Source organism: Crocuta crocuta, unplaced genomic scaffold (genome assembly GCF_008692635.1).
Source record: "Crocuta crocuta isolate KB4526 unplaced genomic scaffold, BGI_CrCroc_1.0 scaffold72, whole genome shotgun sequence".
Taxonomy (NCBI): Eukaryota; Metazoa; Chordata; class Mammalia; order Carnivora; family Hyaenidae; genus Crocuta; species Crocuta crocuta.
In genome coordinates this window covers 8,799,561-8,823,176 of record NW_027529427.1, presented here as the reverse complement: position 1 = coordinate 8,823,176, position 23,616 = coordinate 8,799,561, and the positions used below count along the sequence as shown (strand labels likewise).

The following is a 23,616-nucleotide window of genomic DNA, read 5'->3' as shown; positions in this document are numbered from 1 at the left end:
CATTCAGAGGACAAATAAAAATCACGCTCACCATCCCCAGAACTTACATTGCACTTCTTCAAGTCCTCTTGGTCCTCAGCCATTAGCAGCTTTCTCCTGTTACTCAAGGGTTCTTAGAAGATTTGACAGTTATGTCTTACAAGGTCATGGGGCAAGTTCTGCTCTAGGTGGAGGGTAAACATCACTTAATGGATGAGGTTCATGATTTCATGACTGATTTAACCAGTCTGTCATGATGACAAGTACTTTATGTCAGCCTTTTACCAACTGACCATGAGGTCATGCTAGAAAGACCCATGGGTCTAAACAGCCTCTGCAGCTGGCCAATGAAATTTGGTGATGCAGAAGTCCAAAAGGAAAACAGAAACAGCAAGAAGGCTGAGTGAGTGTGTGAGTGTGTGAGTGTGTGTGTGTGTGTGTGTTTGTGTGCGTATGGTCAATTAAGATTCCAGATTTCTATCCAGGGACCAAATGTACAGCAAGAACCAGGTATTAATCCAAAAGGGCTCCCATCTCTATTATAACTAAAATATTAGCAGTACAGTGGCAGATATCTTGGGAAACTAGACAAAGGATGGTACCTAACTGTAATTTCTAGAAGGCCTTCACAGCACTGAAAACAAACTAAAAAAGTTTGGATGGGTTGAGCTTGTAGAAACAGGAAGAAATGCTTCTGCTTCTAGACTGCAAGTTAACCTGGGAGTATCCAGCACATTTCTCCACTTTTTTCATGAATCTGTCCTTGAAAGTGAAACTCATCTTCAAAGGGAAATGGACTTTCTCCAACTTTAATTTCTAGGCTGCTCATATCAGGACTGAGAGCACACTGGGCCCAGAAGACATCCAGCGGGTAAATCCTGGATGAATGGTTGGGTCCTGTTTTCCCCAAATCACTTCCTTTTCACCCATCATTGTTGAAATCTATTTGAAGGAAACAGCACTGATAGGATGATATTCTAGGTGGACGCAAACGGGCATAAGAGATGCTCCCACAAGGTGTCTGGCTCCACTATCCCTGTGAACTACTGACGCTTCCTGCCCAGTCCTGGTCCCCTCCATGGCTGCCACACACACTAGGGTAGGTCTGGAGGAAATCCTGCTCCAGAGTGAGGAAGAGATGATGTGAACAAGACAGAGCTGACTTTTGGACGGACAAAGATTTTTACCTGGTTGCTGTTCTCTGGCCCCTGCTGTCTGAGTTTGGGTGGGGCAGTTGCCAGGAGGAGGACTCCCTTCCCTCCAACCAGCCCGACTCTAATTCCATCGTCTCAAGTCAGTGTACACTTTCCTGAGGAAACCACTGAGGAAAGTTTGTGCCGTGGAAGTGAACAGAAAAGCCAGCCACCTCTCCCATGGGGGAAGCCGATGCCAGCTTGGTGATGTCCCCTCATGGTGAAGGACTGTCCCTAGAGAAAGTCCGAATCAGAAAACTGGAGCAGAGTAGATAGAATGAAGGCAGGAATAAGACATGTCCTGGTCTCTCAAAGCAAGACAGAGTACGAATACACTTATCATACAGTTTTGGAAAAATTGAGGGAAACGGAAGCGAACACAAGATATGCAAAACAGTATTGTCCAAACCTGTTTGTGGATCGCGGAGTAATGATTTACACTGGTGATACCTTTGCTCATTGTACAAATTAAAAGAATATTCGTTCCCTTTCCCCCAACCACATATAGAAAAGCACTTCAGAGTTCAAGGGTAAAGCTTGTCACACTCCAAATACAAAATGATTTACTTACATGCAGCAAAATATACAAGAAGTGAATTCAAAAACAAACTTAATTCAATTCATTATATTCGCTTGGCACAATTGCAATTCAGTTTTAAAAAAATATTTGTAAAATACTGAAACTGACCTGAATTCAAGTATAACAGTTTCTTCAACAGAAACATTATCAATGCAATAAAACATTACACGGAATATATCGAAGCAAAACGCCTTCTTGAGTTTTCCCCTTAAATTTCTCTGTGTTTTTTTTTTAAATACAGTTTTAATGCCAACACAACTCACAATTGTATTTTGAAAATGAATATTATTGCATTGTTTTTGCATATCTTGTGGGACAGAAAATGCAAAGAGTTACTGATTCCCGTTTCAGAAGCAGAGATAGTGGTTTGTTTTTGCTTTCAAATGGCCCCAGATTCAGATCTCCCCACAGTTAGACCAGAAAGGGGGAGCTACACACTCATTCACGCATGGGCGCACAACATGGGTGCCCATACACACATAAGGACATGTGCCCTGACAACTCACTACACACACACGTAGTACATACACTCACAGAGACTTTCCAATCCGTGCTTCGTCTCTCTGGCACCCACGGATGCACCCAGCATTAAAAAGAACCCAACTCAATCACCCATATGTGCAAGACCACATCAAGTGCATGACCTTTAAATTATAAAACCAAACCCCCCAAATTTGTTGTTACTACCTACGGAAATTATAACAAATTATTGCGCATACACAATGGCTGGTAAAACTCGCTCACAGCGGCTCCACTGAACCCACCGTAGAAAAAGAAAACCACAACCGTTTAAATACAGTAAAACCAAACCTGATTTACATTTGCAAAAGTGAAAACAGTAAGGTGGGTGGCTACAAAGCTTTGTAAACACTTCTTCCTCCCCTCCCCCTGGGAAAACAAAATGAAAATAAAACCAAAACTAAAAAAAAAAAAAAAGAAACAAAACAAAACGAAAACTGCAACATGCGATCAAGAAAAATGTCAAACCACAAAACAAAAGAGCGCTCAACAGAAGCTCAGCACCACCTCCTCGCGTCAAGAGCTGGCTGCCCCTTCCCTGGCAGAAGGGACTCCCCCCACGCTGGCCCAGCCGCGGTTCTGGAGCTGGGCGCCCAGGGCAGGCAAGGCGGTCCTGACGCAGACCAGTGGGCGTGGCCGGGGGCCTTGGCCGTGAGGCCGCCACGCCCCCTAGCCCTCCGCCCGGGGTTCCCGAGCTCCTGCGGCTTCTCGCTGGTCCTCCTCCCTCTCTGGGATGGGGCTGGGTCCTCGCTGAAGTCCTACCCCTGCTTCCTTCTTCAAATCCACAGGGCCCTGGCTCTATGGAGACAGTGAGGCTCATAGAGAATATGTGCAAAATGATTTTTTTTTTTTTTTTACAAGCAAAGTTGAAAGACACCCGTTTGACATAGGGTCCTTTCGGTGAGGGCTACCGCAGGAAGCTGAGGTTCTCTTTCATGCCCGGAGGCGAGGGCAGGTGTCTCTTCTCTTGCTCTCCCTCCCCGACTCTTCCACGCCTCCTCACCACTCTACCTCTGTGCACACAACACAAACTGGGGTTGCTGCCTTCCATGCCCCCGAAAAACTGACTCTCCACCACCACCCAACTCTGCGTCTTGTCCCAACGAAATGAATGAAGACGCTGTTCCGGTTAACTCCAGGTCACGAGAACAGTGAGGCACTTCTGAAACGAACCCATTAGGAACATTGAAACAAATAAAAAACCCAGCGTCTCCCCAGCCCTAGCTACTACAGGCTGCCGACGTGGGCTCTGCTGTCCTGGAGCTCCTCCTCGCTCTTCCGACACGCCAGGGGGGGCGCGCAGGTCTCGCCCTCCCGGACCTCTGCCCTGTCCTGCCCTGGGTCCCTGCAGTTAACAAAAGGTAGTAGGGTGCCGTTGGGGCTCTGCTGGGCACCCCCACTGAGGATGTTGTCTGCCGCGTTCTCCATCTCCTCTATGGTCATGTCACAGGCGTCAGCCAGCTCCTGGGTTGTGACCTCGATAAACTTGGGATCTTGAGCAAACTGCCCCAGTCCTTCTGAAATCAAGACCTGAAGCAGGGAGGGAAGACCATGAAGAAGAACCAAAGAGGAACATTATTCCTGGAGCTCGACTCTTCTCTTTAGGGCTAGAGCAAGGGGCTNGTGGGAGGTGTGTGTGTGTGTGTGTGTGTGTGTGTGTGTGTGTGTGTGTGTGTGTAGGGGTGCACACAGGAAAGAAGTGGACAGTGAGCATTGCCCAAAGGAATCACGGAGAGATGTTTCGACTGGGGCACTCAAAAACTGTTGTCAAACCCATGAGAACTCGGCTCACAGAGGGCCCAGAGGGGTGCTGCTGTGACGTGGTGGAAGGCAGAACCCAGCTTTCCCGGTCTTTTCTCCTTCCTGCCCCCCTCCATGCCTCCCATATTCTTCTTGCCAAGAAACCATCCTGCTTTTGTGACACTTGTTAACCTGTTGCCTTGTGTCCCTGGCCGATTGCTGGCTGACTGCCTTCGCGGGGTGGGATCGTGGGGGTATGTGCAGAACGGTATGTCTGTACCTGCTTCTGCTCTAGCTCCAAAGGGCCAGCAAGTGATCCCAGAGCTGCTCCTTCCTTCCTAGTGACTGGCTCTGAGCCAAGGGGAAGGGACTCATAGTGAAGCCTGGAATGTCTTCCTCCCGGTTCTGTTTGCCCCATTCCCCTACCCCATCACTCTTTATTTCCTCTCCTGCTTAAGTTTTCCTCAGAGCTCCCACCCTGTGGGACATGCCACACACATGTTTATTTATTGTCTGTGCCTCCTCACCACGGCATGAGCTCATGCGAGCAAAAAATGGTCTCTCAGCTGTATCCTCGCACTTAGAACAGAGCCTGCACGTGGTCGGCACTCAAGGGGAATCTGTAAACTGAATGAGGGATAATCAAGGTCAAGTGAGGAACAGGGTTTTGGAGCTGGAAGGGACCTTAGAAGTCACCTGGTTTACCTGCCTCCTGCATGCCAGCCTGATGACTGGACGGGTGCCGCCTCTGCCTGCATGTGTCCAGTGATGGCGGGCTCACTCCTTTACAGGAAAGCCCTCCTCATTTGGGAGAAGCTCTGTTGGAAAGGTCTTCCTCATGTGACCTGAAATCTGCCCGCCTGGCAGATGGATCTGTCACTCCAGGCCCTCACTTAAGAGCCCCCGCCCAGGACATGAGGGGACTCACGGGTTTGAGATGCTTGTCATGGCCTCTGAAGCCATCCCCTCTCCACGTTTGCTTCCCTAGTTCCCTGGACAGTTCTTATAGGAAACGGCATCTAGGGAGCTTGCCAACCCCTTGCCGTGTCCCCCTTTGGGCTTGTTCCAATTTGTCACCGTCCCCCAAAATATGGTGCCAAGACTGCACTAGCTATTCTGAGCAGGGCAGAGCATGGAGGAGCTGCAAGCACTCTTGTTCTAGAACAGCGATTCTCACCCCTGGCTGTGAGGGCTTTAAAAAATATCCATTTAATGTGTCCTAGGTTTCTGAAGCTCCCTGGGTTGTTCTAATGAGCCCCAGGCTTGAGAACCACAGATGCTGATACTATACAAACCCAGCCTAGGCCCACATTTGCATCTGGAGCAGTCAGAGCTCACCTCTGGCTGTACAGTGGTGCCTCCAGCCCTGCTTGGGGTTCACTGGCCTGCAGCAGGCATATGTTGCCGAGTACTTTCTCCTCCTGCGGCAAACACAGCTCAAGCAGAAGCCTATAGTGTCTTGTGTGATTACCATTTTCTGCACACCTTGCCCTCCTTAGGTAGGCCCTAGGAGTCAGGGTCTTTCTGGCCAAGAGACTCGACATCCATTCTACTTGGGAAAGGACCAGACCCTTCCTTCTCCATTCTTCATGCAAAGTCCCCTTGCTGCCCTGGCCTTTCCTTCCCACATCTGGCTGCTGTGCGCCTGAGGGTCACTTACCGCTTCCACCAGGCTGCTGGCGCTGCCGTGGAATTGCCTGCCCCGGCCCCCGGCCTGGTTGGGCACAGTGAGGGACACTGGCCGGGCTCTCCGGATGGTGCTGCTGCCCCCACCACAGGGCGTGGGCTCCCCAGACCAGGAGCTGCAGTGGATGGACGGGAAGCTGCTGTTGAGTTTCTCGCTGGACTCGGCTCCCTCCAGCCGCAGGGTGGGGATAGGCTGTGGGGGCCAGCCTCGGCTGCCCGGCGTGGCTGGCGGGGTGGCACAGGGCCTGGGGGATGTGCTGGGGGAATGGCTTCTCTGCAGGAGGGGGCTCAGGCCTGCCACCGCCAATGCCTGCGGACACACAAGGGGCATGTGTTACTGGAAGGGGTCAGGCCTCTGTCTATTCTTAGCAGCTGTTGTTCCCAGCTAGCTCCACCTGCCTGGAGCCCACACCCATCATTTTCAGCCCCCTGAATCCCACCCTGTCACGACCCAGTGCTCGTGTCTGCCACCCTAAAATATATTTAGGGTGATCATGTCTGTCTGCAGTGATCACTTTTGCCTCCAAATCCAGAAAGTTGCGAAGGAGTGGAATCAAGATCATCTGCTTCTCAGCACTGGTCCTATAGCCAGTCAGCTATGAATTCTCTGGTTTTCTCCTGAGTGGTCTAGAAGGAATGCTGCCCTTATCAGCTGTACAACCAGAACACGAATGCCCTCTATCTACCTATCTTGCGGGGTTGATATGAGGTTCAGGTGCAATATGGTCTGTGAAGGAGTATACTATGCACCATAAAGTGTTAGACAAAAACCGGTACTTACGGTTTTAATTTTCACAATTAATCAGGTCATTAAGAATGTCACGCTGATCTTTAGCTCAGCTGGTCTCTCAGTTATTGTCCAAATCTTAAACTGTGCTGTGATTAGACTATTTACATGTTGTGTCCTCTATCCCCTATGTCACCACCACAACGACCTGCTCTGAGGGGACGTGTCCACAGGAGAGTGTGCAGTGGGAAAGCCCAGCCTGAGAGGCAGAGGGAAGGGAACATAGTGGTGGATTGGGGGGTAGTGGAAAGGCATGAAGGGGAGTGTAAATAAAGGGGACATTCTTGACCTCATGAGAAGAATAGATGGGTGAAATGAACTTCTAGAAATCTTTTTAAATAGCACACACAGTGTACCCCCCAGCCTGCCTCTCCTGTCCATAGTTCTTGATGGTCCCCAGCCTGGGTCCCTGATCCCCTGGAGATCTGAGGGAAGTATGAGGCTATGCTCAATACTCCAGAAAGCCTAGTGGAAATCATATGTGTGCTGGCAATGCCACATCGTTTAAGCAAAACAGTGGACACTTTGTGCTGAAATAATACCAACTTAGCTGAGCCACACTGGCCATCTTTTGAACATTGTAAGTTTTGATTGGCAGTTGAGTGCTCTTGGGTATTAAAAGAAATAATCTAATGCATAGGCCTGTGGTAAGGGAGTATACAGTTTGAAAGGTAAAATGTTTACGAAATTTAGACCTTAATTTGCCCAGAGGTAAGAGACTGGGCTTTGGTCTTTTGAGTTTTGCATTAGTTTTAAGATCCTGTTATGTTGGACATTGGTGTCTTGGATTTCACTGGCTCAGCTGGAGTCAGCCATGCCAAGAGGTACCTCATCTATCAAATCTTTCTGGACCTGTCTTCTTTGAGTATCAGTCTCTACTCCTGACCATGTTGCTGGGAGAGTCTTTGATCATTTCTAAGTTTTGGTGTATCTTGCAACTCTATGTAAGTACATCTATAACTCTGTAAGTAACTCTATATGTAAGTACATCTGCCTGAGTGCTCTGCAGTGTAAGCCAATGTCTGTGGAGAGAACATCTGCGCCATTGTAGGAAGAAAAGTGAGGCAGAATCCTGGCACTGCTGGTCCCCTGGGACCACATGAGGAGCTCCTGCTCACCAGGAGCTCCCCCTTGTTGGGGGCTATTAGGGCCAGGGGTTGGGACTATGACTAGTCAAGACAAGGAAGACTGAGTGGCATCTTAGGATGTGCCATAATCATGGGGGTTGTGTAGCCTGTGGGGTGATGGCTAGTGACACATCCGAAAGTCTGGGCTACCTGATGATGAACCAGATGCAAGGGCAGGACTGTCTTCTGAGAGATGTCTCCCCCTTGATTCTTCTGTCGCTTCAGACATTCCAGGTGGAAGGAGGCCCTTCGACCTGCAAAGCCAGCCAAAGAACTGTGATCAGCGTAGGGAAAGGACACACGTCTGTGAGGCTCATACCCCGGGGGGTATAGAAGAAGCCTTGTTAGTGGCCCTCGGATCATCTCCTCTCTACCATTTGCCTCCCATATCATGTAGCATATGGTCAAGTTGCACCCAGCAAGCCCTGCCCTTAGAATCCTGTCTCATCACTGGGCAGCCACTGTGTGGGGGTTGTCTGAGCCAGGCCACAGCAGTTTCTCAGTCACCCAAATGCCTGACCAGTCATCCTGGGGGTGACCCCTCACTGGTCATATCTGGAGAGACAGAGATGTGAGTATTTACCTAGTGAGGCAGAGCGGAGGAAGCCCCTCTTTGGAGATTGCCGGATGTCCCTCTTGTCCTCCTCGGGTGGTGTTAATTGCCGATTTTCATCATCCTGATAGGAGAGCCTGGAACAGAGAAGTCCTGGGGCTTATTCTGGGAGGCTGAGAAGTGTCACCCCAGAGAGACAGCTGCCACCCATGAAGGCAGCTTGCTTTCTCCCTTGGTGAAGGGAACCCCGACTTTGTGCTTTCCTAAAGTTCAGTGAGGGGGCAGCAGGAACTCCCCCCTCAGGCTGGGCCTGACTCTCTGGCATCACATGTTTCCAGCTCCTCATACGTGGCTTATGTCTGCTCATCAGCTTTGCATTTCTGATTTGAGGCAGTGGAGGCGTTTTTGAGTCAAAGTTGGTGAGAAAGTTGGAAAACAATTTTCAACTCACAAGATTCTTTCCAGGAACAGCCTAGGCTCCTCTGTTTACATAGGTGGGTGCTATTTACCATGAGTACTCCCAATTTCAGCCCAAACTTCTCTCCTTCCCCTAATTTCTCCCTGGCCTGCCCACACTTCATCATCAGGACAACAAGTGGTTGCCTACAACAAACATCTAGTCAGTGACTAGCAGAGCTATAAGAGGCCTTAGGGGGCATCTACTCAATGGCTTCTAAGCCTTTTTGATGGAGACTCACAAAAAGAAATAAACTGCTCGTGGTCCCATATACATAGACACACCTAACTGAACTCAACTTCTTGAGCCATACTTACCTTTACTGCATGCATTGCACTCTGGTGGCTTCTATGCTACTTTAGTCTATGCTAGTTCATCAAACAATGTCAGCTGCAGTCCACTAAGTTGATTTCATAGTCCCCAGTGGGAGCAGCCTATAGTCCAAGAAGACAGGTGCATTCTAGCCCCTTCATTTTACAGACAAGGCCACTGACACTGTCCCTGTGTGACTCCACATGCTTTGAGGCAGAGACTGTGCCACCTTCCCTGCTCCTAGCATTCTGACCTTGAGCCTTTGTAGATGTGCAGGAAAATTTCTGATTGAAAACCTCCAAGCCCTTCCTCTCATTTTTGACATGGTGAGCTTGTCCTATTATATTCTCTTCTTATCCAAATTGTACCCACTCTCGAAGACCCAGCTTTTGTTTGATCTTGTGCAAGGAGCCTGTTATGGCGACCTTGACCCTGACATTATCTGAATGTCTGTTCCTTTCATTGCCTGTACCACTCTGTGAGTAATTAGTTAGAACAATCTCCATGTTATCTGCCTCTTCTGAGATCTTAGCTAGCTGTAACATATCTTTGAGTGCTGAGGTTGGTTTATTAATGGTCTAGCAGAATGCCTAGATGCACCAAGCACTCAATAAGAGCCAAAATGGATGGAAGCATATGCTTTTCCTGATTTCTAGGGTATGTGGCCATGTGAACATTTACAGCCTCTACAAATCAAAAGGCTAAAGGGGCTGGTCCTTTATTTAAGGAAAGCTTCTAAAACAACACATCTTAAACTTTTTGAATGCAACCCACAGTCATAAATACATTTTATGAGTCTCAGTGCACACATACATATATTGGCAATTAAACAAGTATTTCACTAAATAATACCTTTGTGGCATTGGATACACTATTATTTATTGTCTTATTCTAACCTATTCAAGGTATTGTGTACTATTTTATGATTGTGGCCTGGCTTTCTGGAGCCTGGGGAGGTTTCTGGGGGAAGATACAGAGTTGCTTTTTTTGTCTCTTTGTTGATTCCAGAATCCTCTGGTCTTCAGCCCCCCTGGAGGAGACCATTCAAGACTGAGGAAGAGGCTGCCTGGGGCTACTGAGCCTGCTGGGCCAGACAATAAAAGGCCATCAGGAAAATGTACCAAGACTACAAACCCAGCATGGGCATCAGCTAAAGTGGATAAACTCCAGCCCTCAGAAGGCTTCAGCCTCTAAAAACTATGGGGAGAATCTAAGCAATTAGTAGCTGATAATCTCAGGGCCAGAAAGCTGACAAGACAAAGGTGTAGATGTGATGTTCGGCACTGGAGATCTTCAAGCACAGTCCCAGCAGACAGCATGCTGGGATGGTGTTCACAACTACCAGGCCCGAAACTTCCTTCCAGCCCTGAAGCTGGAGGAAGAAGCCTTCTATGGTAGCAACTGCAAAGAGCCAGGCATCAAAGCACTTGTGAGGCTTGTGAAAGAGGCTGACTCAGACTACACATAGGTTGAGAATCATAACAATCCCTGTTATGACCCATCCAGCAAAGAAGACAGCCCCAAATGGTCTATGGTGGATGTACAGTGTGTTTGGATGAGGAAGCATTTCATTATCCTGGCAGAACTCAAAACCTATCACCAAGCTCACAAAGCTACTGAAGGTCCCTTAAAAGAGGTGGCTCTCTTCACTCGCTGAGACTCAACTCAGCCCCTGACCCAAGAGGAGTCTGATTTTATTTTGAGCTTAGAGAAAAAGGAACCAAGTTAACTAGAACACTTTGCTGGAATGGGCAATACATTACTCCAAAGAAATCAAACTTTTATAAGACAAAAGAAGGTGTGAGGAAGCTTGTGTGTCATGTTCACCTGGGCTCATGTCCATAGGTGGTTTCATGTTTTTTCTTTTTCTTTCTTCCTTCCTTCCTTCCTTCCTTCCTCCCTTTCCTTCCTTCCTTCCTTCCTTCCTTCCTTCCTTCCTTCCTTCCTTCCTTCCTTCCCTCCCTCCCTCCTTCTCCCTCCCTCCCTTTCCTTCCTTCCTTCCGTCCGTCCATCCGTCCGTCCTTCCTTCCTTCCTTCTTTCTTTCTAAAAGATTTTATTTTTTAGCAACCTCTACACCCAACATGGAGCTTGAACTCATGACCTCGAGACCAAGAGTTGCATGCTTTTCCAATTGAGCCAGCCAGGTGCCCCTCGTGTACCTTTTCCAATAAAACATTTATATATAAAAAAAGTATTGACCATAATTAAGTAAATGTCACAACCCTCTAATGGGTCTGGATTTGTAGTTAAAAAACCCTTTCCTTTAGAATTCCAGCACTGACAAAACTCTCGGTCACTGTTTGCCAACAGTGCCCTCTGCTGGGTAGCTTTATTATAAGAAGCTTCATGAACATTTACTTGTGAATCCACGTATATGTGTACTGAGTCTCACTGTAAAGTATGTTTATGACAGTTGGTTTCGGTAAAAGAAATTTATGAAACAATGTTTTAAAGTTTTCTGGAAGCACTGCATCACAAGAAAGGTCAAGATAACCAGGGGATAGTGTATGTGTGTGTGTGTGTGTGTGTGTGACATCCATCCATCTCCCTAAGGAGGTGACAGATGCTTTAGGCATCTTCTGATATATGATCCCCTCCCCAAGTCATGCCCAGAGGAGGGAATCCAGGGAGCTTCCCTTCACCCCCAGACCCTTTCCTGCACATGGGCTAGCCTGGGGCAGAGCTCACATCTCTGTGGAGATAAGGCTGGGCTCGCTGCAGTACTCCGTGTCTTCACTCATCTTCACGTCATAGGTCTCGCCCTGAGAGACCTCCTCCTGACACACCATGGCTATCTGGCTCTCCCGGGAGTGGCACCTGAAGTGTCCAAGATGGAGAAATAAAGTCAGAAACTGCTAATCCCCACCATTCCTTCAGCAGGTGAGGTGGTACGCACACACATGCACACGCACTCACACATGCAATGCACTCGCACAGTGAACACGCACACACATACGTGCACTCACACAAAACCGCTGTGGCCTCTTCCTCCTGCAGCCGCTGACAAAGCTGCAGAGCCACGGAAGCAGTAAGATTAGAGTTAGAATTCCATGTGGAACAGGCATCTCTGGGGTAGGGTCCAAGGAGATCTGAGTTCTGACCTCAATTCAGTTGCCCTCTGGCATAAGTCACTAGCCCACTCCATGCCTCAGTATCCCCATCAATAAAATTGGACTAACGTATGCCCTGCTTGACTCAGAGACTTGTTGGGAGTAACAAATGAAGTAACAGGTGAGGTGTTTTGAAAGGGGGAAAGGACCAGCTTTTAAAACAGGGTCCTGGGATGCTCTATACAGGTCGGGGTGGGCCTGTGTGAGGGCTGTCCTCTTCTCTGCTACAGACAGCTGGGGCTTTGGGTGCTAGATGGGCAGAGCTGGGAAGTTCCTGGTGTCACATTGTTACATGGCTTTGGGTTTGTCATTGGCTCCTTGGAGTGAAGGCACAGAGAAGAAGCCTCACATAGAGGGGTTTGTTCTCTTGGGCAGTGGGCTTGACCCCCTGCGGAGCTCCAGACCCCCCCACACCAGGATGTACCTTGGATTATTTTGCTTTCCCTCTGGACAAGGATCTTCTGCTCATTTGGTCATGTCTTCTTAGCTCTGGTTCAGGTGTCCTCCCTTTTCCTGACTGTGCCTCGCTCAGCACCTCCCTCCATATTTCTTCCCATAGATCCTGAAGGTTGGGCCCACTTTACTCCCAAACCCATGGAGGCATCAGGGAAATATGCCAGTTTATTTTCTTAGGGCTGAGTTTTAGAGATCGACACTCTAGATTTGACCCTGAGTCTGTGGGCTGTGTGCAACTCCGGAAGCTACCGTTCCTGGGTACCTACCCAGTTCTCTGGAGAAGGCCCTAACAGATGGCTGCCCACCCCACAGTAAGGATAGATGAAATGTTGAAGGCTCTTGATGGGGTGGGAAAAGAGAGATGGGAAAGGAGTTTTGGTGAGGCATGATGGGATGAGCTGGAGATGGAGAATGGCAGCAGGCAGGCAACACCACTTCTTGGGGGACACTGTATGCAAGACATGCTGGCCTGTCCCCATCAAAAGCAAGGCTAGTGCTGGGGCCACTGCACATAGCCTTGAGCTGCAAGATGAAGGATGAGGCCCCAGAGCTACAACTTTGGTTAAGTTGTTTCTCCTCACCAAGCTGAAGCATACTGCCTTGAGTGTTGTGTACTGTGTTGGGAAGGGAGGGAGCTGATGTTTAGTGAGCACTTACTATGTGCTGGGCATTGTGCTAGGTGCTTTGCATGTACCATATTTCATTGATAGATGTATCTGTGGGGAGAGGAAGACAATCCCCTGATGTCTCTCCCTATCTCCTCTCTAAAAACCCTTCTCCCTTCATTTAATACGGAACACAGTTTAATTGGAAAATATCCTTTGAAGGAGGTATTAGTTTACACTGAGAAGCTAATGAAGGACACAATAAGCCTTTCTTAAGAAGAGGTTTTCATAAGGGAAACAAGGGAGAAAATGGTACTAGGACTGAGTCCCTGAATGTTGTAGAAGGGGAAGAGGTTTGCAGAAAAGGGAGGGGGCCACCAAAACAGTCAGGGGCCAGCCACTTAAACTTTGATATTCCCCTGTGCAATGCTAACCCTTTCAGATCAGCATACAAAATCTGGTGCCAAGCACACTGCCCTGTGCATAGAAGGCATCGATATACATCCCTTGAGCAGGACTCACCCAACACTGCTTTTGGGTGGTTTAACCAGCCAGTCTTCCAGGCAGTAAGGTTGACTGATGGCCAATTTGACTTGGCTGTCATCAGACACTGTTAAATGCCCAGGCCACGTACGCTTACATGGAGCCACTTGAGAATGGGTGGTAAGAACAGAAGTGAAAACCAGGAGGCAGGTATGCTGGCTCCTTAGTTGAAAACAGCTTCAGGACGCTTGTCCAGAAAGACACACTTCACGATTATTTTCTAAGCTCACAAGCAAGAGAGCTGCCCAGGAACAACAGCATGCTGGGGGTCTGCCTGGCCTGCTGTGGTGGGGGAGCTGTCCTGCCCTGGAACAGCAGCTCAACTAAGGGTGAGTGAAGTGGCAAGATGTGGAGGCATGTCCTCTCCCACCCGGCTTTGGGAACCTGGAGCTGTTGAAAGAAAGAGGAGGGAGACCCTCCAAGCCCAGGCTGTGCTTCCTGAGGCCCAGAGCATGAAAGCAGGCACCTACCGTCCCAGCACATCATAGCAATGCATCCTGGAGCACCAGGGAGCAGAGGGTGGGGAGAAAAGCATGCGTCAGGAGGTGGGAGATCAGTTGACTACCAGGAATGATCCTATGCTGGGGCAGAATGAGCAAGTGCTAGGGTGAAGGGCCTCCTGCTACCAAAAGGCCCCTCCCAAGAGGGTTGAGAAGGGTGTAAAGAAAAGGTGGTAGCTCCGTCCCCATCCTAATTAGGCCAAAAGCCAGGTGTGAGCAGACTTGGGAAAGGCCAGGGGAACAGAGTCTATTGTGGAGCCAGGATGCTGACATCCCAGGGATCAGGGGCTAGAGCTCCTCTGCTTGGTCAGCATCAGAAAGCACAGGAGGCTGTCTGCAGGTGTGCATCTCAGGACACTTGTTGGCCAGTGGGGCCATGGTGTCTTCTCCCGAGGGTGGCTGCCACATGTAATCAAGGGCAAGATTGGGAAGCAGCATTTGCCTATCTCTTGATGGGGCCTGGGGCAGCAGTCTCCAACCCAGCTTGAGGGGTGAGTGGTAGGCCTGGGGGCAAAACTCTCCCCCCCATCCACTCTGGGCTGCAGTGTGTGGGGCCCCTGTGCACGGGCCCTGGATGCCCCACCCTCCTGCTTACCTCTTGGAGCTGAGCTTCCATGCTGCCTCCTGCACCCGGACAGCAGGAGACAAGGGGGGCCCATGGCCCTCCACGGTGCTGACCGCGCTGGGGTAACCAGCAGGGCAGGGGAAGCGGCCCAGGGCAGTGTTGTTGGCATTGTTGATGTTGGCGTTGGAGCCAGTGGACGAGTAGCTGCTGGGGGTGAAGGTGGAGTCCACCAGTTTCTCGTGGGATGGCGACTCGGTGTCGCCTTGGCTGTTACCCGCCTTGTTGATGTGCAGTGGGCGCTGGGTGGTGAAGGTCTGGGGGAAGGCGCTCCTGCCGTCGCTTTGGTAGTAGCTGACGTGGTTGCCGAACAGGCCACCGGCCCTCTGTAGGCAAGACGGGAGGGGTGGGTGGAGGAGAAAGTCCCCTCAGCTACCTCTCCTTCTCAGCAAAGGCACGGAAGGTTGTCTGCCTTCCAGAGAGCACAACCACGCTGGGCAGCACATTGTGGATGGGGAACTCTTCACCTGCGTGGCCTGGTGGCTTGAGAGGGAGGGACCCGGAGAGTCCTCTCTGAAACCACTGGGTGAACAGTGAGGGACAGGACCTCTTACAACAACCAGTCAGGCAGGGAGGCTGCTCCCCTGGGACTTTCTAATGAAGCCCCTGAGGGGTTCATTAGAAATGAAACTCAACTGGCACTGAGTTTCAAGGACCAGTGTGGGATGGCCATCCTTAACTGCAGCCAGCGCTGGGCTCGGCAGCTGTGAGGCATGGTGAGGGCTGAGGGGTGGGGAAAGGGACCAGGGGATTCTAATGAGAATTTCAAAAATGGAGATCCAACTGGCTCACTGAGCTAGAAACTATGCTGGTGAAACGGTTTTGAAAATAAGGATGACACACTGACTCCATGAATTCTATCATGGCGTTCTCTCCCCTGGGAGATTCTCAGAGATTTCAAATCAGGACCCAGTATTTTTTCCCAACACTCTTTCCTTGTCCTGGGTGAACGGGAAAGTAGCTATCTGCAAGTTGATCTGTGGGGTCTCGCTGGGGCAGTGTTAGCATGGTGCTGAGTCCCTGAGGCCATTCGGTGATGGACATTTCACGGTGATGAGGATGAGGATGGTGATGACAGGGCGGCCACAAGCAGGGCAGGCCGTCTTCCCTCCCGGTGACTCCACAGCCCAGGACCCCTGTGTGGTGCCCCCTGTGGGGCCTGGAAGTGACAGCTGTGAGCAGGGCCCCATTGTAATGGTGGTCAGTAGCTTCTCCCTCACTTGGGGGGGGGTTTAGCCAAATACCTTTGGGCTTAGGCAGGGGCCACAATGCATGGAGGGAGCAGGATGCAAGAGTTCCATTATGCTGGCAGAGTCAGGTTTGGTTTTCACTTCTAAAACTGATGCTCAGCCTCCATATCCAGGACAGGAGAGGGAAGGAAGGCTGGAGGGGAGTTTTGTGACCTGGAGAACACATGCTTTATCTCAAGAGGACAATTGCCATTTGGCTCCATTCCTCTGCTACCATGTGGGAACATAAGCCAGATTTTCTGATTTTTTTTAAAGAGAAGCCAGAGGTCTAGATTTTTATTTGAATGTGCCGGATTTCCAAATGTCGGCAAACAAAATAGGTCTGCAGATTAGATGTGGCCCAAGAGCCACCACTTTGCAACTTCTAATGTAGAAGTTTCTCCTAGGAAACGTTTCCCTTAAGAAATTGGCTCCTTCTCTCTTTCTCTGAGAGCCAGTGACACTCTGTAAGCTGCCATGTCCTGGGAGCCCAGAACTGAGATGGAGTCAGGCTTGGAAAAGGTGCAGGGATAGGAAATAGCTGAATGGGAAGAGCTCGACATCTGCCACAAAGCTCAGGGCTTTCTCCCTGGGTTTTCTTAGCAGAAAAGGCGAAGCCAGCCCACCCTCTTGCTTCAAACTGAACTTTATAAACATAAGAGAGTACCCCTATGGCATCAACTTACCCTGAAGATGTCGTCTTCGGAGGCAGCAGACACAGCCTCCTTCATGGCCTTGTCCAGCTCCTCCTCAGCCGTTAGATCTCCAGAGATGGCCCGTCGGATCTCAGGCCCAATGTCATGCAGCGTGCGCAAGCCAGCCTGAAACCCAGAGGGACACCCGGCCACCTGACCCGCCTGCTTCTCCACAAGGCAGGTGAACCTGCAAGGGTTTATATGTGTGCTAACCAGGGATGTGCTCTGGGACCTCTCTTGTATGCCCCAGAGTGGAAGAATCCATTTTCTCCACCCAGGAAGGATTAAGGCACATTAGGAGGCACTGTCCAGGAACTTAAGCAGAGCTTTGGAGTTCTGGGGAGCTGCGAAGCACACAGGACAGCAGAGGGCAGGGTGTGTGGGAAGCATACATTGTCCCTTCACACACCCGCCTTTAGAAAGGCTTGGAACTCTCAGAAAGTTTCCTTCTGAAGGGACCTGGCCTCCAGCCCACTGGTGACAGACTTAGACCACAAGTGGAGGTTGGAAGAAGGTGACCAGGCCCTTCCTTAGGGTGTGGGCCCACCCTCCTCACCCCTCACCTGCAGGGACAGGGCGTTCCTCTGGGAAGGCTTGCCCACAAGCCCCTGCTCTTTGCGCTTCTTGAATTTCCGGAAGTACTCTTGGATCAGGAAAGTAGCATAAAACTTGCCAACGGTGACCTCATCATCTGAGATATGAGAAGAAAGGACAGAGGGGGGGTAAATGAGAGAATTCAGTAGGGTTTCATTAACTTTTTTTCAGCATCCAAACTTTCCTAAGTTTTTTACATGTAAATTTTTAAAAAGAGGTAGTCCATTCTCATGGTTCAAAAAGGCAAAAATATACTAAAAGGCATACAGTGAAAAGTCTTTTTACCACCCCTCCCTCATCTGCCTAGATAACCTTTCTCAAATTAGTTTGAGTATTTTTCCAGAGAGTCTTTCTGCAAATGTTTTCTGAAAATAAACAAATATATTCTTATCCCATCTTTTTCTGTTACAGTAGAAGTAGCCTATTGTCAAAATTATTTCCCACCTTTTTAAAAAAAGTTGAAAAATGTATAAAAAACTCTTAAAAATGTAAAAAAAAAAGGCTTAGCTTACATTGTTAACTCATTTTTAGTGGATTCTAAAGAGTTTTCAAATGTTTGCTTTTGAGAGAGAGATTGCAAGCTGGGGAGGGGCACCGGGAGGGGCACCAGATCTGAAGTGGGCTCTGCACTGACAGCAGAGAGCTCCATGTGGGGCTTGAATTCACGAACCATGAGATCATGACTTGAGCCAAAGATAGATGCTCAACTGAGTCACCCAGATGCCCATATTTGATTCTAAAACTTGGGATGCCCATCATAAATTGACCAATCCCCCAAGTGCAAACAGTTCTGCTTAAAGATAGGGTTTGGTGAAAGGAGCACCTTCTCCTCTAAGTCTGGGTTTTTCTTATAATCACATTGGGTTTCCTTACCATGTGGGTTGGCTGGGTCCCTGCTATGCTGGACCTCCAAGTTACATATGACATAATCAGCCCCTGTCTTGGGGATGAACAAGGTGATGGAGAAGCCAATGACTCTCCAAGGAGAAGACTGAATGCCTTATGAGTAGCCCCTTGGCTCCATCTTCTCTGGGAAATGGGCCTAGGAGATAGCTGGTAGGTTAGACACAGGGGCTTGTGATGGTTCTCTTACTCCTAGTCGTCCCTTAAGAATAGCCAAGTCCACAGCAGTGATGGCCTTCCACATGACAAAGACCTCATTCCAACGTGAGAGGGAAAGTCCTGAGTTCTCTGTCTAGGGTAGTTGGGGAGGAAGAGCGGAAGGGCAGAAAGAGCTTGGAGTTCTGGCATCCCTCAGACCTGGGTTTGGATTCTGAATCTGTTAGGTACTCACCATGTAGCCTTGGGCCAGCTACATAGCTTTGAAGAACTTCAGTTTCTTCAGCAAACTTCATAGTAATGTTATAAGGATTCAATAATGTATGCAAAACATGAGGTGGTACTTGGCCTGTGTAGATGACTTTCCATTTAGGTCCTGTCCTGCTTCCCTTTGGGAAATGGTTCTCAACAGGGGTGGTGGTGTCACATTTTAAGGAGTGTTTGGGACTTCTGTTTAGCTGTCACAGTGTGCTGCAGCATTAGGTGTTTCCAGATGTGTCCCTTAAAATACAGGCATGTTTTGCACAATAAATAATAGTTTTGCACTCTGCTAGATGTCTATGTGGGGACATAACCTGCCTGTAATTTTTCAAGCTAAGAACCTAACTGCATTTCAGATATGAACAAAAAATATTTTTTTTTTGCCTGTTTTTAATATATCTAGAATTTTCCAGGAATTTAATTGCTGTATAAATTGATGGAAGACCATACTTTGCTTTGTTTACACTTGGTTAAGAGGAGTTTACATTTTGGAAAATTATATCCCTGGTGGCAACACTGCCTGTGGTATCTGAGTCACCTGCGGTATCTAACCTACTTATATCGGTCTGCATTTGTTCTATGTATGTGCACGCATGTAGGTGTGTGTATGTATACATATATGTGCATGTTGTATTATTTAATATACTTAGTTATCCCTTCAAAATTACAAATACAAAATGTCAGTGATATTCAATATTGTTTTAGTTCCTTTAAACACAAACTTATTCATCATATGTGGATGTATGCAAGTATGTATGCAGTTAACTATAACTTCTGGCATAGTGTCATAAGCCATAGTGCTTGAATGTGTATATATTGAAGAACATTTGACTTTAATGTATTTTATATTAAAGTGTTATATTAATATTTTGGAAATTATATATGAAGGTAGATTATGATATTCATTCAGGGTAGTAGTAGAAGCACTACAAACTTTTTGTTATGAAAAGGGGCTTTGAGTTTGACTGGGTAGAGGAACACTGCCCTAAGAAAAACAAAAAGAGTTTCAACCAAGAGAGGATCTTAGAGGATTCTTTTTCCAGGGTCCCATTATTTCCAGAGCAAACAGCCTAGTAGCTTATGGGGAAACTTCTACTTTGCAGAATTTCCTTGGAAGTTCTGTCAAACATCTAAGCACTGAGGGGCCTTACTTGGTCTTGAAATGTAGGATTGGACCAGACTTCCAACCAGATATTCTGTATTTGAGTTTGTGAAGGGCATGGCACCATCGTCCTTTCTAACCAATAGGGCTTTGAGCTCCACACACAGGGACTGGGAAAAGCAGGCCTCCCACAAGCCTAGTAGATTCAGAAATCAGGCAAGAGCCAAGGGTATGGAGATCCAGGGAGTACTCACCACCTGCAGGGGGCACCACTTGGTCTAGCAGCTTCATGCTGGTCCGCTTCCAGATCTTCTTGATTATGGCCCGCAGCTCCTCATTGGCTTGTTCTAGGTTCCCTAAGGGAGGGAGATGCAAGGCTGAAAAGGATCATCAGCCCCTTGGGGGCCCTCCCATGGGGTGGGTCCCTCTGTGTAGAGTGGGAAGCCACCATGATAACACCTTGCCCCACAGAGAGACCTGGTCCATGAGCTTCACTCTTTCTCTCTAGGCTACTCATTGTCACCTCCATCCTCTTTCTCTCTGTAGTGCTCTCTGTGCTCATGTTTCCCCCTCCCTCCATCCTCCGTCCAGTGCAATTCTTTTTTGCTTCCTCTCTGCCTGCTGCCTGGGCCAGCCAGTGGTATCCCTTTACTCCCACATGCTGCTTCCTTGTGGGTTGCAGTTGGAGCACACCAGACAGCCTGCCCCAGCTAAGCTCAACAGACACCAGCCAGAGAGCTTGAGGGACTGTTCTGGTGCATGGCATTTCTCATGGGCCTCTGTGGGTGATTGGGAGGTTTCCCCCACATAAAGCATCCATATGCAGGGGGACCTCGGTGTCAAATCCTTTGCTGAGTCTCCTGTGGGGAGGATGTGGCAAAACCTCAGTGTAGAAGTAGGAATCAGTAGACACTGGGTTCTGTTTTGGAGCTTCTCTGGATCTACTTTCTCCATTGGTAAAACAGCCTTAATTTGATGCCTATCTGGTGCAGCCTCTGGGCCACTGGTGGTATAGCAGCTGTAAGAGTATGTGGTGGGCAGTAGTCTAAGATGCTGCCTGAGCTACTTCCCACCACCATTGATATGTATACACCCTGCCCGGTCCCTGGGACCGTGACTATGATGGATTTCACTCTCATGATTAGATTATGTTATGTAGCTCCTATCACCTTAGGATAGGGAATCTAGGTGGGCCTGACCTAACACATGAGCTCTTTGGAAGTAGGGAGTTCACGGGGCACCTGGATGGCTCAGTCGGTTAAGTGTCCGACTTTGGCTCCGGCCATGATCTCACCATTCATGGGTTCGAGCCTTGCATTGGGCTCTGTGCTGACACCTCAGAGCCTCGACCCTGCTTCGGATTCTGTGTCTCCTTCTCTCTCTTCCCCTCCCTCGTTCATTCTCTCTCTCTCTCTCTCTCTCTCCCCTTCACAGATAAACATTAAAAAAAAAATAAAAGTAGAGAGTTCTCAGGTGCAAACTTCCAGTTATAAAATAAATAAGTCTTGGGATGCAATGTATAGCATGGTGACTATGTTTAATAATACTGTACTGCATGTTTGATAGTTGCTAAGATTTTAAAAGTTCTTATCATACACACAAACCATATACACACAAATGATCACTATATATATGGTGATGGATGATAACCAGATTTACTAAGGCGATCATTTCTTAATGTATACAAATATGGAATCATGCTGTACAACTGAAACTAATATGTTATATGTCAATTATACTTCAATAAAAACAAAACAAATAAAAAAGTAATGCATGAAGAAGGTCAAAAGATAAAGCTAGAGAGTTGTTCCCAGTTGGAAGCAGGAGTACGAGGTGGCTGCGGTAGCCTGGGAGAAAGCACACACTGATGCTGTGAATTGAATGGAAAGAGGCAGCCTCTGGGGGCTCAGTGGTCCCTAGCTGAGAGCCAGTCCTACAATGGAAAGAAATGAATTCCTCCAAAAATGTAAATGAGCTGTAGCTTCTGGAAGAGGACGCATCCTGATCAATATCCTGACTTGGCTTTGTAAGACTCTTAGCAGAGAACTCAGCTACTTCATGGCTGGACCCCTGGCCCACAGAACTGTGGGCTAATAATAGGTGTTGTCCAAGCCAAGGAATTTGTGGTAATTGGTATAGGTATAGGAAACCAATACAGGGGTGTTTACTGCTACTACAAAGGGGAAGCAGTGTGGTTGAGAGGTGTGGTGTTAGACTATCTGAGGTGAAATCTGCCCTGAGGCCACACCAGAGAGTCTCCCGTGGAAGATGGCCCACAGGAGTAAGCAGAGGTGGCAATGGAGAGAGAGTGATGGATTCCTGAGTCCCCTGTCATATCTAAAAATGCTTTGGGTAGCATGGACATTTTAACAATATTAATTCTTCCAATCCATGAGCATAAATTTCTTTCCATTTATTCATATCTTCAATTTCTTTCATAAAAAATTCTTTCATTAATGTCTTAGACAGTATTCAGAGCGCAAGTCTTTCACTTCCTTGGTTAAATTTATTCATAGGTATTTCATTAGTTTTGATACAATTGTAAATGGAATTGTTTTCTTACTTTCTTTTTTCTGAATAGTTATTAGCATATGGTAGCACTGATTTCTGTATGTTAGTTTTGCATCCTGTGACTTTACTGAATTCATTTATTACTTTTAATAGATTTGGTGGAGTCTTCGGCGGTTTCTCTATATAGTATCATGTCATCTGCAAATAGTGATAGTTTTACTTTTTCCTGTCCAATTTGGATGCTTATATTTATTTTTCTTGACTAATTGCTGTGGCTAGGACTTCCAATACTATGTTGACTAAAAGTGGTAAGAGTGGAAATACTTGTCTTGTTCTTGATCGTACAGGAAAAGCTTTCAGTTTTACACCATTGAGTATGGTGTTAGCTGTGGGTTTGTCATATATGGCCTTCATTATGTTGAGATACATTCCTTCTATACCCATTTTATTGAGAGTTTTTATCAAAATGAATGTGGAATTTAGTTAAATTCTTTTTTCTGCATCTATTGGGATGATCATATGATTTTTTATCCTTTGTTTTGTTAATGTGGTATATCACATTGCTTAATTTGTGGATGTTGAACCATCCTTGCATCTCTGGAATAAATCTCACTTGATTTTGATGTATAATCCTTTTAATGTATTGTTGAATTTGGTTTGCTAACATTTTGTTGGGAGTTTTACAACTATGTGATCAGGAATACTGGTCTGTAATTTTCTTTCTTGCAGCATTTTTGTCTGGTTTTGGTATCAGAGTAATGCTAACTTTGTAAAATAATTTTGGAAAACTTCCTTCCTCTTCAATATTTTGGAATAATTTGAGAAGAATAGGTATTAACTCTTCTTAACATTTTTTTAAAATGTACTTATTTATTTTTGAGAGAGAGAGAGAACGAATAGGGTAGGGGGAGAGAGAGAGAGAGGAAGAGAGAGAATCCCAAGCAGCCTCCACACTGTCAGCACAGATCCCAATGTGGGGCTCAAACTCATGACCCATGAGACTATGACCTGAGCCAAAATTGACTTAGATGCTTAACCAACTGAGCTACCCAGCTTCCCTGCTACTAACTCTTTAAATGTTTAGTAGAATTCACCTGTGAAGCTGTCTTGTCCTGGACTTTTGTTTTTCACAATTTTAAGATTACTGTTTCAATTTTATGACTTATAATTGGTCTATTCATGTTTTCTAATTTTTGTGTGTGATTTAGTCTTGGAAGGTTATGTGTTTCTAGGAATTTGTCCATTTTTTTCTAGGTTTTCCAATTTGTTGGTGTGTAATTGTAGTAAATCTCTTACTCTTTGTACTCTGTGCTGTCAGTTGTAAACTTTCTTTCATTTTTGCTTTTATTTATTTGGGTCTTCTCTCTTTTTCTCTTGAGTTTGGCTAGTGATTTT

At 47.4% G+C, this 23,616-nt stretch overlaps 1 protein-coding gene and 1 pseudogene across 12 annotated transcripts in view; one reads left to right on the top strand and one right to left on the bottom strand.

Annotated features, from left to right (window-relative positions):
• Positions 1 to 1,866: 1,866 nt before the first annotated feature.
• CACNA1C (calcium voltage-gated channel subunit alpha1 C) overlaps positions 1,867 to 23,616 on the bottom strand; it is a 654,628-nt gene continuing 632,878 nt past the window's right edge. For all 12 annotated transcript variants that reach the window (XM_077759249.1, XM_077759252.1, XM_077759241.1 and 9 more), the window contains 9 exons: positions 19,965 to 20,066; positions 17,258 to 17,385; positions 16,686 to 16,820; positions 14,744 to 15,096; positions 11,623 to 11,751; positions 8,195 to 8,301; positions 7,762 to 7,865; positions 5,672 to 6,007; positions 1,867 to 3,801 (listed from right to left, as the gene is read on the bottom strand). In XM_077759249.1, the coding sequence (XP_077615375.1) occupies positions 3,499 to 3,801; positions 5,672 to 6,007; positions 7,762 to 7,865; positions 8,195 to 8,301; positions 11,623 to 11,751; positions 14,744 to 15,096; positions 16,686 to 16,820; positions 17,258 to 17,385; positions 19,965 to 20,066 (1,697 nt within the window). In that variant the 3' untranslated portion in view covers positions 1,867 to 3,498. The remainder of the gene's footprint in view (positions 3,802 to 5,671; positions 6,008 to 7,761; positions 7,866 to 8,194; positions 8,302 to 11,622; positions 11,752 to 14,743; positions 15,097 to 16,685; positions 16,821 to 17,257; positions 17,386 to 19,964; positions 20,067 to 23,616) is intronic.
• Positions 9,528 to 10,732, top strand: LOC144227402 (thymocyte nuclear protein 1 pseudogene; annotated as a pseudogene).